At 39.8% G+C, this 17,500-nt stretch overlaps 1 protein-coding gene across 2 annotated transcripts in view; it reads left to right on the top strand.

Annotated features, from left to right (window-relative positions):
• The window catches only part of dacha (dachshund a), a 134,915-nt gene that overhangs the window by 96,415 nt on the left and 21,000 nt on the right, over positions 1–17,500 (top strand). For both annotated transcript variants that reach the window (XM_053479098.1, XM_053479097.1), the window contains exons 4-7: positions 11,516–11,650; positions 12,063–12,235; positions 12,446–12,581; positions 13,448–13,522. In XM_053479098.1, coding sequence (XP_053335073.1) covers positions 11,516–11,650; positions 12,063–12,235; positions 12,446–12,581; positions 13,448–13,522 — 519 coding nt within the window. The remainder of the gene's footprint in view (positions 1–11,515; positions 11,651–12,062; positions 12,236–12,445; positions 12,582–13,447; positions 13,523–17,500) is intronic.

Below are 17,500 nucleotides of genomic sequence, written 5' to 3'. Positions count from 1 at the left end.
TTTATGTGATCCAAAGCTAAATGTACAGTGACAGTGACCAGGAGAAAACACAGTTCCCTTGGAGATTCTTGTTTGCCTTATTTTCCAATTAAAATAAATGTCCCATTTATTAATTTACTCATTTGTTCATTCTTTGTTCCTCATTACCAGCTTTACTCTGGTCACGGTTTGGTGGAACTAGAGACAATCCCTAGTACGGATGGGATGCTGGTCCACCATGTACACACAGTCGTACAATCATTTACAGTCATCCTAGGCACAATTTAGCCTAGTTAGGTATTAGGGAGGTTGGAGGAAACTGAAGACCCCCAGAGAAAACACAAACAACCACAGAGAGATCACGCAAACTCGTCAATGATATTAACATGAATTCAGGACCAAAACAAAAGCCTGTGGCCACTTGTCCACTCGGGGACACAAGTTTTCCGAAATATTATATAGATATAAAAAAGTTCTTAATATGTGTAATGGACAGAACTGTGGCCGTTCCCTGAGTTGAGGTATCGAGTCCCACCTCAGGTGTGTGCATGAGTTTACACATTCTCTTGGTGGCTTTCCTCCGGGTACTCTGGTTACCTCCTATAGTTAAAGACATGCAGATTAGGCTGATTTCCAAATTGCCCATAATGTGGGAGAGATTATGTGAGTGTGTGCATGAGCGTGCTTCGCGATGGACTGGCAGCCCGTCCAGGGTGTACCCCACCCAGTTCCCTGGGATGAGCTCCAAGCCTCCCGCGACCCTGTACAGGATAAGCCGTACAGAGAGTGAGATCAGTACTAATTTTCTTTTTTTTTTTTTGCCAACCTGTGGGTCAGAAACTTTCACTTTTTTCTTCCAGCTGACTCCTGAGTGCTTTATCTGCTATAACTTTTCAACACTATTCCCTTTTCAACACTTACACACATCCATAAGCCATTAAAAGTGTTAGTATGAGTGTTAGTATTAAGATAACACTTTATCCAGTAATTAGCCATGAAATTGGGTGCCAAAGCATATCTTATCTTAATTCATATTTTTATTTGCTGTTGCTTTGTGTTGTTTGTGTGCTTTTCTTACTAATTACATCCCGAACAGATCTTTAAGGCTGATGGCACTCGAAGTCAGTAACCTAGTAAACCAGTATCAGGATGTGTTTATTGGTGGATACATGCCAATTAAAGGTACGCACAAAAGATAAAAATAGTGTGCAAAATCGAAAAAAGAACCAAAATCATTTTTACCTTTTTTTGCAGAGGAACACAACAAGAACAGTGAAATATAGAAACATTTTAAAGAATGAAATGTACAAAAACACCCATGATCCATCAGAAAAAAATAACCTATCTTTCAGCTTTCTCAGAGTAACAGCCAGGCTTAAAGGATTTGCTAGGTGCTTTATGTATTCCTCAGATTTGCTGACAGTTATGATGGTGGACTATTATAAATTATCTGAAATCCTGTTTTTAAAGCAGTTATAAAAAATGTATTAATGTTGGTATTTGTCTGTCAAATACATGTTAATTAACATCAACATCTGCTCTGCAAATAAGTAACGTACTGTACACCCACTATTTCAGTACAGATCACTATTTTGACAGCTAGATATAAGTGATTAGGAAATAATAATGAATAAGGCACACATAACCTCATATACACCCAGCCAACGCTTCATTAAGAACACCATACTAATACTGGGACGAGCCTCACTTTGCTCTCAAAACAACCTTGATTGAACCTTGTGATTCTCCAGTTCTACCACATCCCACACGTGTCATAAGTAGGTAAACATATGAAGGCCATGAAGGGATACACATACTCAGCAACAATGCTCAAACAGCCTGTGTCATTTAAACAATGATTTTTGCCATTAACAGGCCCAAAGTCTTCCAAGAAAACATTCCCCACACCAGTACACTACCTCCAACTGCCATGCCTGTTGACTCAAAGCAAGTTGGGTCCATGGAGTTAATTCTGCTTTATCTATATTTATAACGGTATGGTTTTGGTGAGGCTGTGCCCATTGCATCCGCAGATTTTTGTTCTTGGCTGAGAGAAGTGCAACACAACATGTCCTTTGGCTGTTGTAGCCAATCCATCATAAAGTTTGAATCCACATTCTGAAGTGTCTACTTCAAATAGTATATAAAAAGATCCTTGATATAAGGAGGTCCTTGAACAAAGTGGCCAGTGTGAAACAGCAAGTATCCACAGCCTCCTTATTTAGTCCTAACTTTAGTCCAGCTAATGGCAATACATCCCATGTAATGATCCATAGTTCCTGTTGGTAATGAGATTTGGGAATTTCTTGTCTGTTTGACCAGATGATAGTATATTAACGCAGTAGGCCAAGCAGGATGGGCGGATGTGTCCACCTGGAGTCCCTGTGTCCTGCCTCATTTGTCATCCACCTGACAACAGAGCTGCCACAAGGGTCTGAGAGGGGATTAATTTCAAATGAGCCTCAAAATGTCATCTAATGAAAGTCCATAAAGATGCAGCAGACTCTGACTCCTAGTCTAGCCAAATTAGCTATTGACTGCAGAGGAAACAACAAACGCCCAGCCACTTTTATGTATCCGCTCTGCCAGGCACCGATCAGGAAGAAGTTAATTATTTTTAGGTCTTTAGCAAATTTGCATATTTACTTATTTGACTTGTGTATGTTTTTGATCAGTCGCACGTGATTCTCCAATTGTGTGGTACTTAGACAGAAAGAGAGAGCTTTTTTTTTTTTTTGTTATTTGGCCCTATAGTCCATGACACTCATTGACATGTAAATGCACAGCGATATCAAAGAGACATCTTCTCAAGCTCCCTGTGAAGTGAGTACTACTTATGATCAAAGGCGAGGCATCGTAAACCGTTCAAAGCGAACAGAGTCCTCTGATGACCATTAATGTGCCTCTCTTATAAGGGTAAGTGAAAGACTGTGCTATCTTTTGCACAATGTAGGTCTCATTTAGTGAGGCTGCTGAGATGATAAGCTTGTTCATCAGATGTAAGCTAAGTTTATTAAGCCTGAGGTGTATGTCTAAATATAACAGACATAATTGAGAGGCAGTGGTCAGAGAAGCAAAGGATTATTTTAATAGAAAAAAATCCACACACAATGTGCTGAGATATTTGTATTGCCATTTTTATTATTATTATTATTATTATTATTATTATTATTATTATTGTTATTATTATTAAGGCCTGTTAAATATGACATCTGGAAACAAATCTCTAAAAAGTCTGTCTTTTTTAATTTATATATATATATATATATATATATATATATATATATATATAATTTTATATATTTTTCATTTAGATGTTCCATAACAAAAATGTGTAGTGTAGTGTGTAAATTATCAGGAGAAGATTAGATGGTTCACTGTGTTGTTATATTAATCCTATATTAATTATATAGTATGGATGTGTCCTTGCTCATTGTTTAATCACTTTTTTTTTTTTTTTTTTTTTTTGCTAAATGTCTCAAGGCTCCATTGCCACAACAGGCACAATGTTTTTTTTTTGTTTTTTTTTTAGTTTTTTTTTTTTTTCACCCCCCAAAAAACTTAATAGTTTCATGAAGATCCCTTTTGGTAAATCCATTCCACTGCAGTCCTTTCTTTTGTCAGAACAGCTACTCTACAACCTTCATCTGTCTCCTCGCAGCAATTAACACTTCATTAGGAGAGCTCTTCAATCATTTGCACTTTCAATTCATACACTTTTGTGCCAAGTCTCTTGTGGATTGTTTTCACATTGTTCCGGGAGACAATTAATGACTGATGATTTCAATATTTTTCATTCTCCTTTGTGATGCATCTTCATTATTATTTTGTTAGTGCATATAAGCACAGGGATTTTTTCACTTCTAAAACCACAGGTACTTGCTTGTTCATATTTCCACACCTCAGGATGTCACAGTGTAGCCTAGCTTTTAATTGCAACCTAGCTTTAAAGAGATGTTTACACCTGAGCCGTACTATTGAATGTAATTAGAGTTGTGCTATGGTGTAGTTAGGGTTGACAAGTCAGATGCTGCTCCATTGATGCTTGACTGTAGTAGAAATGGTGCCAGGAATAGACTGTAGGGTGTTGGGCAAAAGAATGCCACCAATGTAGTATAATTAATGAAGGGATTCCTTATGCACTGTGATGCCCCCTAATTTAAAATATGGGATAGTTGAATAAGTTGAATAAGTGCCAAGTACTTGGCACACTACAGGAAGATCCACTATGGCGTTGCACAGAAACCTACAGTATGTATGTCCCACCGATATATGAAGGTGGCATATGGGCATGCGTGTCTTCCTCAACAGTAGAGTTGTGTTTGAGGTGACTGCAGAGGGATATAATGGTAGTCATCTTATTCATCCCTTAAAATCTACACACAGTCATCAACGTCCTAAGCTTCGAAAATGAGGCAGTGATGAAAACAGCTGTGTAAGGACGCTCTATTATAGCATCTTTAATCACAATATTTTCCTCTGTACAACTATTCACATATGTAACTCCTCCTGCTTAAAAGCTTACTTGAAGGTCAGTTTGCTGGCAGAGCTTCTTCTCTGTAGTTCAGTGCAAATTATGGCATAATTAAATGAAGTCACTGAATTACTCTTTTCATTGTAATAACTTAAAATTCAACCATACCATTAATGACAGGCAGTTTTTCCAGTCCAGAGGCTGCAAAAATCAGGATAAATGTAAATAATCTGCCGCATGTTACCCTGGCATATTTTTCATTAGCTTGGATTTGCGTTTAACTTGTTGAGGAACTGGAGATGAGAGCATACAAGAGGGAAACAAGGGGGTAGGTTTGGCCAAAAGCACAGCTGTATCGCCTGCCACACTGATTGCCTCTCCATCCCTCGCCCTCATTTATCTTCATTTCTTCCCAATTACACCAAATTACCAATAGTCTCAGTTGCATTACCAACTTAATCCTCCCCTCTTTTTTTTCCTTTTCGTAGGGAAGCATTATGTGGCGGCAGATGATTCCTTGGCGGGAGTCAGGGTAAACAGCCATGAAAATGCCACCCTGGCAGATGGCGAGGCCCAGAAGAAATATGACAAACAGAGTGCCAGCGTGCAGTCCTCTGCCTGCACCCGCTACAATCTGTTAATGTGCTCCCGGACAGTGTGTGTTTGTGTGCATGTGTGAGTGTGTGCATGTGTAAGTGTGTGCAAGATTTGCTGATGTGACGATATTAATGAATGTGTCTGTGTTCAGTATATTTAGCTTTAAAGAGATATAGTGCAAGCAAAGCACGGTAGTGTTCCTTGTTTTCCTGTAAGTGTATTCATAATGGACATTAGACAGGATGTAGGGGTGGCATTGTATAGTGACAAATGCTACAATACTGCAAGTATGCCAATTAGCCATTACATTAAAACCACCTGCCTGATACAGTATTATGTCGTTCCTCCTGTGTTAACAAAACAGTTCTGATCGTTAAGGCATAAACTCGACTAGATCTGTGAAGGTGTGCTGTGGGATCTGACATTGAGGTATTAGCATATCTTATAAGAGCCTTTAAGTCCTGTAAGCACATGGTCCAGCACGTCCCACAGACGCTTGATCTGATTGTGATCTGGGAAATTGGAGGTCGAGTCAACACCTTGAACTTCTTTGTCATGTTCCTTGAATGCATTCCTGAATAATTTTTGCAGTGTGTCAGGGCGCATTATCCTGCTGAAAGAGTCGTAAAACATTGTCGTAAAGAGGGTACTTTCTCTGCAACAGTGTTTAGGTAGGTAGTACGTGTCAACAATAGCTTTCGGTGAATTATGTAATTCAAGACCCTCCGCTTTTGAATCTGTGAGAGCGAGAGTTTATAGTGCATTTTGTTTGGTGCAGAGTAAACACATGCACAAACCCAGCACTTTCACATCCTGGAAAGAGGTCTGGTGGCATAAACTTGTATTCACACACTGTTTATAAGCACCATGCACACAAACATGCTGGGCTTTTTTTTATATCAGCACAGGCGCCCACTTAAAAGAAAGCCTAAAGACCTTAACTTCATTATGAAATGAAACATTAAAGTTTTAGATCTATGTGGCCATAACCACCCAGAAGAAAATCCACTCTGCTTGTTTATTGTTCTGTTGCAGCTAAGAAAAATCACTTTTCCGTAGATATTTTCCATTTGATGTATGAATAGCTAGCTAACGCTGCATTTGTGGTGCCTTGAAGTTGGTTATTTGCAAGTGGCCATATGGCTATTATAGAAAATAATTAAAATTTTGTATTAAATACACATTAACATCAAAAGATAAGCTGATTGGGACTGCAGAAGCCTCATATGAGCCTCAGGTGAGGGTGGGTTGTGGAAGTCGACCTCGATTGTGCTCGTGTTCCAGGTGACAAACTTTACATTCGGTGTACAGAGCAGGAGGGTTTGTAACAACCAAGACCTATGGTAATATACTTGTATACACATCAACACTGGAAAGGTGTACAGGACAGTGGTGAGACCAGCGATGCTCTACGGCTTAGAGACAGTGGCGCTGAAGAAAAGACAGGAGGCAGAGTTGGAGGTAGCAGAGCTGAAGATGTTGAGGTTCTCTTTGGGAGTGACAAGGATGGATAGGATTAAGAATGAGTTTATCAGAGGGACAACCCACGTTAGATGCTTTGGAGATAAAGTCAGAGAGGCCAGATTGAGGTGGTTTGGACATGTTCAGAGGAGAGATTGTGAATATATCGGTAGAAGGATGCTGAGGTTGGAACTGCCAGGCAGGAGGTCTAGAGGAAGACCAAAGAGGAGATTTATGGATACAGTGAGAGAGGACATGAAGTTAGTTGGTGTGAGAGAAGAGGATGCAGAGGATAGGGTTAGATGGAGGCAGATGATTCGCTGTGGCGACCCCTGAAAGGGAACAGCCGAAAGACAAAGAAGAAGACACATCAACACTAATTGAAGACTTGAAAAAATTCAAACTATCCCTTTAATTGATTTAAAGTCAATAACTGCTGTAGACTAGATTTTAAAACAGAGAAAAAGGGTCTTTATGCCATGGACGTGTTTATTTGACGCATAAACAGGGAACGGACTGCTAGTATATTTAGATTTTTCCTTGCCTTTTCAAGTTGTAGGTGGAAAAATACAAGTTAAAATTTCACCTTAAACATAGCATTAATTCACATTAATGGCGACTTCTGAGATAATGGCTATGATTGTAATATTCATGTATGCTTCTCTCACATATGGTCTTCAGTCCCGGCCAACTGGAGAAGGAGTGTGGGCTGTAGGTAGGGCCAGTGTGAGTGGCAGATGGCATGGCTGACAGGCCAAAGCAACACTTCAGAGGAGGGAGATTAGCTAGTTTCCTATTTTTCACCCCTTTCCAAAGACACATGCTCACAAATGTCATGGTTTGCACTTTATGTCATATGGAAATATGGAAAGTCTTTTATTAATCAAATCCCGAAGATCGTTGATGGCATTATTCCTCGGTATGGAAAAAGGGCGGCATTTCATGTAAATATGATAATGTTTATGATTTATATAAAGGTAGATTAAAGCTTCTTTTGCTATTCTACTCACTTAATAAACATTTTAACTTTCTTTCTTAATAGCTTTATGAAGATGCATGTAATGTAGGAGAAGTACACGCACTGCTCTTAGTCACTGGACCATTTTGAGTTGTTTCTGGTACAGTACAATGTGCCACCTTATCAGTAAACCTTTCCACTTTCTCAGCTAACCTAAACCACAAGGGGTGTTCAAGTCAAACCAGGATTTTTAATTGTGCAGAACACAGTTATGAGAGTAAAAACTACCTTTATTTCTTTATTACTCAGGTACACTAATACACTTAGTGCTTGGGTACCATCATGGTAGAAATTGTTCTTAGTACACCAAAGCCTTGATCAGACAGCCTGCTGAAACACTAGCTTTCTAGGAACTATTTTAATACCCCAAACATGTGAAAATGGCTTGGAATGAGGTCAGGACTGTACGGGGATTGGCAATAACTCCCAAATGAGTTCCTGTAATTTACAAATGGTATTTGTGAATGATTGTATGTACAGTTCCCACAGACAGATGCGTCTTTTCCACAAGTTATTCATCGATTTTGAAGGTGCAGATGTTTCACTTACTGAATGTTCACAGAAACGACTGCAGTGGACTCTGAGCCACCTCAGCCTGGATCTTGATTCACAGACATGCGGCCTTTTTTAAAACGTTTGCATCGTTCAACTGTTTTGCAGCTAAGAGTCTCACCTTACTGTACTTCAAGTCTTTTACACCCTTATTCACACGAAATTTCATCACAAGTCCCAGTAAACTTCAGTGGCTTATTTAGATTTTTTTTTTTAAACATGGAACTACTTTAATTTGGGATTTTTAAATAAATGCCTTAAGAAAATAAGACAATTTTATTTTATTTTGTCTAATAAAAAAAAAAAGACCATAAAACACACACAGGTGAACTTTTGAACCAATGTCCAGGTCCTATTAGCCAGACTGCATTTTTTTTCTATAACTTTATAATACAATAATAGACTCTTTTTAAATTCATTATATAATTGTTTGGTAATAAGGAGATCGAATAGAAAAAGCTTTTTTTTGTGTGTCCACGGTTGGCCCTCATGACTTTAATGCATTAGGCAGGATAGGGGACAAATTCTGATTTGTTGTCGTTATTTCTGTGGGCTGGAACACCGTTGATTCATAACTCGGGGTGTCTGTTGCTTGCTGTTTGTGTACAAGCCCTGGCCAAGGCATCGTTGTGTGAAATTGTATGTTCAGAGGTGTGGGTAATGCAGGCTGGCTGGTGAAATTTGCATCTGTATCCTATAAACTGAATATCTTGTCTTGTGTTTAACACAGAAAGGCACTGTAATCGTGGTGGAACAGGAAATGGACTGAGTGCATGTGTGTGTGTGTGTGTGTGTGTGTGTATACTGACACATTAATGGGAAAATAAACTTTAAAGCATCCTCAACAAAAAGTCAACCAATCCCATAGCACCAGTGTTTGTGCGTGTGTTTGTGTTTGGTGTGTGTGCGTCACAATTACCCAAGCTTTTTTTAAGGATGCCATTAACCAGCTCTGTCAGTGTGTGGCTGAGGAGGAGTTTGATGATGGACACATTCTTAAAGCATGACTGACAGCCAAGTAGGGTGCAAATTCACACTCTTGGACTTTTGGACAAACACACACACACACACACACACACACACACACACACACACACACACACACACACACACACTCCTCCCTTGCTGGCACCACTTTTAGGCTAATTACTCTAGTAGCCAACACTAGAGGAGCTCTTGGACCAAGCCCAAATGGGTCATCAGCACCAGAGCTGCAGATAGTTGAACTCCTCACTTGCTTTGATATACTGAGGCTCACACATACACACACACATACACCCACACACATACACCTAATACACATGTCCAATTCATTGTCTTTGGCAGCTTAGTATATTATAAAAGCTTTCTAATTCAAAATTGAATGAAGGGAAATATTCATGCACATACACACACACACACACGCATACACACATGCACAGAGCATTGCTGACTCCCACCACTGCTTCGTCTCCAAGATTGTACAAGTTCAGCGTTTATCATTACATTGCATTTATGTTAATTACAATTATGCTTGACAAGAGCATTGAAAGGTCAAGTGGAAGTTGCAGTGCAAACACTTCTGCACCTACAAATAAGCACATGCACACACACACTCACACACACACAGACCCTATGGTTTGCCTGTAAATGTCTTAAAAATTCCTATTTTAATATTATCCACAGCAAAGCTGAGCTTCCCTGCTTTTCCAAAATCATATACTACCGTACATAGAAAGATATCCTTAAGAACTAAGTTGCTTAAAAATGCACAGTGAAAAAAACTAGAAAATGTTTGAGAAAGAATGATTTTTTTATTTCTGTATATATTATGGATTTATAAAAAAAAATAATAAGTTATCTGTGTATCATGTCCCATGACTGCTTAGAACTGTTCAATTCAATTCAGTTTTATTTATATAGCGCTGTTAGCAATGGTCATTGTCACTGAGCTGCTTTACAGAATCGAGACAGTATGAGGTTGAAAAGTGTGAGGGAGTATGTACAGTATAAATCATAATGATCAGATTGTCCCTGATGAGCAAGACGAGGCCAGTGGCAGCAAGGAAAAACTCCCTGAGATGTCAATAGGAAGAAACCTTGAGAGGAACCAGACTGAGCAGGGACCCCATCCTCATCTGAGTGATAACGGAGAGCAGGGATTGATCTACAGTCATACTGTGTGTTAGGAGGCTGGAAGTTCAGTATAACAGGAGAGGTGTTTAAGTTTATATAAAGTTCATTTTCGTTATTGGAGGCTTATGTACAGACATGTTTGTGAGAATTTCAGTCGTGAAATATTGAGCGACTGCAGTCACAAGTCATCATATAATGAGGTCTTCTGTTTTCATTCACAGGGAATTTCACAAGTTTGACGTGAACGCCTGTACATACTGTATGCTGGGTCTCAGCTAAAAGCAGTCATGGGCTTGAAAATCTCACTATGCTGGCAGATTTTAAATCTCACACTCCTTGTTGTCAGTACATCCATGTTAAAATTGATTTTCCCCCTCAATACATGAATTTAATTTTGATCCTAAAAATAGAAACTTGGGGGACAAAAACTGTAAAAATGTTTCTACTGCCGAATCAAACCAGCAATATGTAAATAGTATAAGAGGCAAATTGTGCTTGTGTCTCCATGAGCGTGGTAATCATTATATGCTAATGTATATGTCACAACCCCACACTAACACACACGGCCTCAGATGCGTGCTCAGCCATTACCTTGTCTGCTTGTTTTCTCTTACTCTTTTCAAACACTCCCAGATGAACAGCTCCCTGCGTTCTATAGAGGAAGAATTTAATTCACATTATTATTAAAAGAATCACTCACTGCAATCTGTTGCAAAAACACCATCTGGTGGATCACTCACAGGACCTCCGTTGCTTATTAAGCAGAATTAGACAATGATTTTGTCTTCTCGGCTTCACCTCCTCTCTCCCCTCCTCTCTCCCCACCTCTGCTCTCCTAATTCAACTTAAGTCGTCTTTATAGCGCCTAACAACTGGTTTCTCAGCTGTATCTCCTTGGTTTATTTATGGATATAAACAGTGCAGTTTGGAGGCTGGGGTGCTCCCATTATTGGTTTGACCGGCTCTGGCCTGAGTAGCACTGCTTTAAGCATGTGGTGGCGGTTTTTTCGGATGCGCATCTGAAATAATGCATAAGGGATTTACATACAGTACATAATAACCATTTACATTAAATTTGTTGTCCACAAAGAATAATACATAAATATAATTAGTAGTTTCTTACCCGGTTAATTCACCTTTAAAAACACACACACACACACAAAAAAAATTGTTTAGAATTTAATAGATGGCCAGCTTTGCTAGTGACCATGTAGTGTTTTTGGTACACCAGTTTTTTAGGGCCGAACTCATCTGTTCTCTTTCCAAGGATCCTACTTTTTTCTCCCACTCATTCTTCTCCATCTCCCTGATCTCTCTAGGGGGCAGTGAGTCATCTTGGGATAAGGAGAAGCTTCAGTCGCCTCCTTCATCCGGAGCACAGCACGGTTTGGCCCATGCCGGTCTCTCTGGTTCACACCTCACCTCACTACAGCAGAGCCACCTCCTGGCCAACCGTGAGTTTCTCATCCACACGCTCATTCTTTTTTTTTTATGTGTTCCATTCATTTATGTGTTCAGTTCTTTTAACCCTGACTCTTCTGGGATTGAGCCATGAATAAGTTCCCCAAAAGTTACTCCTGAGTCAATTAATAGTGACTTTAAAACTGTCCCCTAAAGGGCAATTGTGCAGCAAATACATTATTATGAACCACAGAACAATGTTTATACCAAAGCCCCCTCTGTTTCAGACTCTATCTATCTATCTATCTATCTATCTATCTATCTATCTATCTATCTATCTATCTATCTATCTATCTGTCTGTCTGTCTGTCTGTCTGTCTGTCTGTCTGTCTGTCTGTCTGTCCAGTATAAAGTATATTTACATATTTCTTTCTCTATGTGTCTCTTGCCATCTCTTACTCTCAGGTCTGGATCTGCCTTTTATGATGATGCCCCACCCCTTGTTGCCTGTCAGTCTTCCCCCTGCCTCAGTTGCTATGGCAATGAACCAGATGAACCACCTCAACACTATCGCCAACATGGCTGCCGCTGCACAGATGCACAGCCCCCTGTCAAGAGCTGGAGCGTCTGTCATCAAGGTAGTGGTCAATCTCTCTCTCTCTCTCTCTCTCTCTCTCGCTCACACACAAACACACACACACACACACACACACACACACACACACACACACACACACACACTTACACACAATTTCTTTGTGGCCAATGAGACCCATTGGGACCCTTGTATCATATGTTTGTGTGTGTGTGTGTGTGTGTGTGTGTGTGTGTGTCTATCTGTCTGTCAGGAGTGCGTGCAGGACAGTCCATCTCCAGCTCCTTCTCTTGAGGAAGCTCCACGTCCAGGCTCACATCCCTCTTCCCACGCCAGCAGCAGTGTGTCTAGCTCTCCACATCCACATCCACAGAGCCCTGAGCACCTGGGTACACACACACACACACACACACACACACACACACACACAGTTCTCTGAAAAGGTTTTCTCCTTTTCTTTTTTGTTTCCAAAGAGCCAGGCTTTCTTGGATATTTCATTTTGTTGTGAGTAATTCAGGCTTCCTGAAGGACAGTTTGGCTCTTGTTTTTGGCAGGTTTTTGCCTCTCATTTGCAGGCCAGTCACTGTACCTGACTAGTAACCGCACAGTAACTTATGAATCAATCAAGCATAAAATCCATCTAGCGTAAGGCATGAAGCAGTGAGAAACAGGTGCAGATGGTGACAGGTGATCAGGCCGGTCATTAGTGCACTGCTGATGCTGAATGCTGAGTGGTTGGAGCAGAAGGGAGGGGAAATGAGGTTGCTGCTTTTTAAATTGTATCTTCAGGCACTTGGCAGCCTATCACAGTAAAACATTCCATCATATCCCTTTTCCCTTTAATTTAATCTACATTAATTCATTTAATTTGGAAATTTAGAAATTGTGCGGTTCAATACTTTTGCACACTAATGTACTTAAAATACTTTACATATTTTTGCTATTATACAGACATCTTATGAATATTATTATCATACATAATTCTTTTTTTACTTTCTCGATTCTTTAAATCATTTTCATCAGTAATGAATTCTCCTCTGCCAAAACAACAATTTGGAGGAATCTGTACATCTACATATATTAATATCTGCAACCAAAACTAAACATGTTATCTTTTAAGATTCATAATTTATCTAAAAGCTGCCAGTGAATTGTTGTGTAGCTGCCCTAAGGCTGTGTGTATAATGTAGTTTCAGTCTGGACAATGCACGTAAACATGTCACACATTCTTATATTTATGCTTATATTAATATAGTGCTGAATCCAACCGTTGGAGAGCTTTCAGACAGAGAGGCTGGCATTACCATGAAGAAAATCATCAAGGAGAAAGGTAAGAAAGTGTGTCCTGTCCGTCTCTCTGTATGGATGTACTGTATGTGTGTATGTGTGTATGTGTGTGTGTTAAAAAACATATCTTAATATTTCATCAGCCATTTAAAGGGGCAGCAACACTGTAGATCATAAAACAGGTACACACACACACACACACACACACACACACTCCACCCTGTGCTTATATTTTATAGGAGCCCCGTGTGTGCGTGTAGATGTGTGTGCGTGTAGGGGTGTGTGTGTGTGTGTGTGTGCGTGCAAAACTAGCCAACGCTATCTTATTAAACTGCATCATGAGGTGGTGTAACGCATTCAGAGCAAAGCAAAGGATCATCTTTTCCGCCCAAAGAGGAAGGGTAGGGTGTGTGTGTATGTGTGTGTGCCCTTGCTGTTTATGTGTGTGTGTGTATGTGTGTGTGTGTGTGCATAGGCACAGTTTCTTATTAAGTAAGTTGCTTATTCTATGCAGTATGCAGCAGTGTGTGTGTGTGTGTGTGTGTGTGTGTAACAGATGGCAGTCTCCACCTCACAGTTGCAGAACTAGGAGGAGATGGAGAAAATATGCCCCCAGGTACTCTTAAAGAGTTTCAGTGTACACCTGGCCTGAGACCATATTTAATTAATGTGCTTGGAAATGAATCTGTCCCAAACATACACACACACACACACACACCAACACACACACACACACACACCCCGAGCACAAAGCTACACTACAGCTTTACTGCTGGGATGGGGAGAAATGAAAGACCAAATAAAATAAAAGACACACAGACACACCTGCTCATTGATCTGATTAGCCTTTCAAGGCGCACATGAAACAGTCGAACCCCCATGTGCACCGTCTTTTGTGCCTTTGTAATCTGCTTAAGGTGTTTGACTAAGAAACCACAATTAATTTGGTAAGCATTAAACAACACACTTGGAGTCATACACACACTCTCAGCAGTGTAGTATGTGAGGTGTGTAGGTCAGTGTACACACCTACTGTAAAGCATTTGCTCAGTACAGATGTGGCACCATGCTCTTCCTGCTCCAGTACTACTGCTCTGTTTTGTCTGTTTTAATAGCACACCCTGACAGCCATGAGTTGAACTCATTACCTACTGTACATGGCATCTTTACAAAACTCCAGTGTATTTGAAACTCTAGTTGCCGTGTGTGTGTGTGTGTGTGTGTGTGTGTGTGTGTGTGTGTGTGTGTGCATGCGTGTTGGTGTGTGTTGGTGGTGATAAACAAAGTGACTTGGTGGTGCATGGTGATAAATTGCCAAGCCTGAGGCCAGGAGCACCTTGTTTCAACAGGACTCTGGCAAGTGAACCCCTTTCTAGCTCTCCATAAATCACTTATTTTCTCTCTCGCTTTCTCCCTCACTCTCTTTCTCCCTCACACACGGACCCACACACACGTTCTCTCTGCTCACTACAGGTCAAGCACTAATAGTAGCTACATTCGCTGCAAGCTAGGTTTCTCCCCTTTCCCTTCTCTCTCTCTCTCTCTCTCTCTCTCTCTCTCTCTCTCTTCTGTGACAGACAGAGGGTGCTCTGATCTAATTAAAAAAAGACTCCTTTTTCCTAATATGTAACCATTAGAAGTCATTCTGTTCCTGTGTATTATGATAAAGTAATCGGAAAAGGATATAGGAGAGAATTGAAGTTATATAGTGGCTATACCTGACAGAGGACAGAGACCCAGCTCCAGGTGTGACACATTGCTTTTTAAATTATTACATTTTTAAGTAATATTTAAAATAATATGCTTTTACTAAACTGTAGAGGACTAGAAGTGATCTTTTTTAATAATAGTTTTAAAAGCAGTTTTACAGTGCTGCTGAAGTATTTTATGTAACTTTTATGAATTTGATCAGTTTTCTGCTTTAAAGGGTGTAAATACATTGACTGGCCAATAAGGTGATGTTTAGAAATAGTGGAATTGGGTTAAAAACTGTCCAGACATTATTCAAAAAAATTCTGAACGACCGTGATGGAAGATTGCGTAATTGCTAGGTGAAATTGCATTGTAAAAAATGGCATTTGGTAGTGAGACTATTTAGAAAATGAGCTTGTTTGTGCAGTAGTTTGCTAGGGTGCATAAATATTGGACTTGGCCGCAATGGAAAAAGGTCACATGGTCTGATGAGTCCAGACTGACCCCATTCCAGGGTGATGGGAAGTCAAGGTACGAAGCATGTGCAAGAAGAGATGCAACCACTGTACAAGCCTCTGGAGGCTGTGTTATTATGTAAGGTTGCCTCAGTTGGTCAGGTCCAGGCGCAGCAACATTATGTGGCAATAAAAGGAAGTCAGCTGATGATCTGAATGACCAAGTTATCACAACTATGGAGATTATTGTCCTCGAGGAAACAGGCCTGTTCCAGGAACCGCATTGTGAAGAGTGGTTGTGGCAGCATGAGGAATGTTTTTTATACATGAACTGGCCTCCACATTGAAACCCTAATCAAAACTAAGGGAAGTTGAACGAACAGAAGGTGATTGAATCTGATTTGAATCAGTTGACACGTGAACAAAAAATCATAATTATATAAGTATAATTGTGCACATTGGTTCTACTTGTAAAGTAACTTTTTTCCTCCGGATCCGGCATTAGTACGTATTACCTAATTAAGCTTTTTAAACCTGATTTATTATTTAATCCCAAAAACAACTACAGTGTCTATATATACAGTAGTATATAGTCATCATATGCTGATAATGAGAAATGACACTGTACACAACAGTTTGGGTCTCAAAGGGTTAAAAAAAAATAGAGGTCCACATGAAGCTTTGCTTTTTATCTGCAAGGAACATTTTTTGCAAGTTGCTGTCATGCAAAACATGCAATTTGTAAACCATGGAGGAGTTCTGAGGCTTATTTTTCTTACAACTCCTTTTATCATCTGTTCAATAGCAGTGAGACACTCAGTCATGAAGTAGTTAAAGGACTGTAGTAGATTAATTATTCAGGAAATACCATGTTGTGGAGGTGAACAGAAACAATAAAAGAAGTTCCCCTTACAGTATAAGGACCTTCAGAAGAAAGTAGAGTAGAGATTCAATATGACTTCACCGTTTGTGACCATGTGAAGGTCTCGGTTACCTCCTCTACATTCTGCTGTGTTATTAGCGTTTACCTTATCGTTGGAAGAAATGTTCGCATCATATTTTCCAGTGGGGAAAAAGTCAAGTGCTTCTGGTCCAGTTTGTTTGCTAATGTATATGGCTTAATTTGATGTGGTGTGCACTGGTCACAGGAGTACTTAGGGAGGAGAGAGAGAGAGAGAGAGAGAGACTATAATGTGTTATTATACACACTCCATATTTGCCTGTCCAGTTTTCCACAGAGCAAGATAATAATGTGGCATCTGGTTACAATCAATGTTTCCCTCCTACCATTATGAAATTAGCCACACGGAAATTATTTGAAATGGCCTGTAATGATTTCTGATAGAAATTTGTGCCATTGTTTCGCCCTTTGAGATAAGCGAACTGTTAAATCAGCATCAGTCAAAACAAGTACACATTTAAGAATAAACCCCAACCCTACCCAGGCCCCTGGGTAAAAAAACAAAACAAAAAAAAAACACTGCAAATGCTTTACCTCATTTTTCATTCTAGATCCAGACCATTCGTCTGTGTTTCACTACTGAAATCTACATTTGCTGTGCAAAAAAGTGTTGTTTTTTTGACCTGCATATTTTCTCTCATTATAGGGTTAGTTTATAAGATGTGCCTCATGTCCATCAGATTGTGTATAAAAAGAAGTGTTTGAAGACCCTTTATGATCATTATTTTGGTTGCAGTTTTAAGCGTGTTTGAGGAGGTTTAATTAAACCGTAGCTGGGTGTGCCGGGCCCCCGGGAAAAAGAGCTGCATGGTTTTGACGGGTTTGGAAAAAGGTGTCAGTTGTAAAAAATCAATGCTGTGATGGGGTAAGTTACTGTTACAGTTAGCAATTTGGGGCAAGGTTAGTGCAGCTG

This window comes from Clarias gariepinus, chromosome 19, assembly GCF_024256425.1.
Source record: "Clarias gariepinus isolate MV-2021 ecotype Netherlands chromosome 19, CGAR_prim_01v2, whole genome shotgun sequence".
Classification (NCBI taxonomy): domain Eukaryota; kingdom Metazoa; phylum Chordata; class Actinopteri; order Siluriformes; family Clariidae; genus Clarias; species Clarias gariepinus.
Note: the sequence above shows the minus strand (reverse complement) of the source record. Positions and strands in the feature narration are given on the sequence as shown.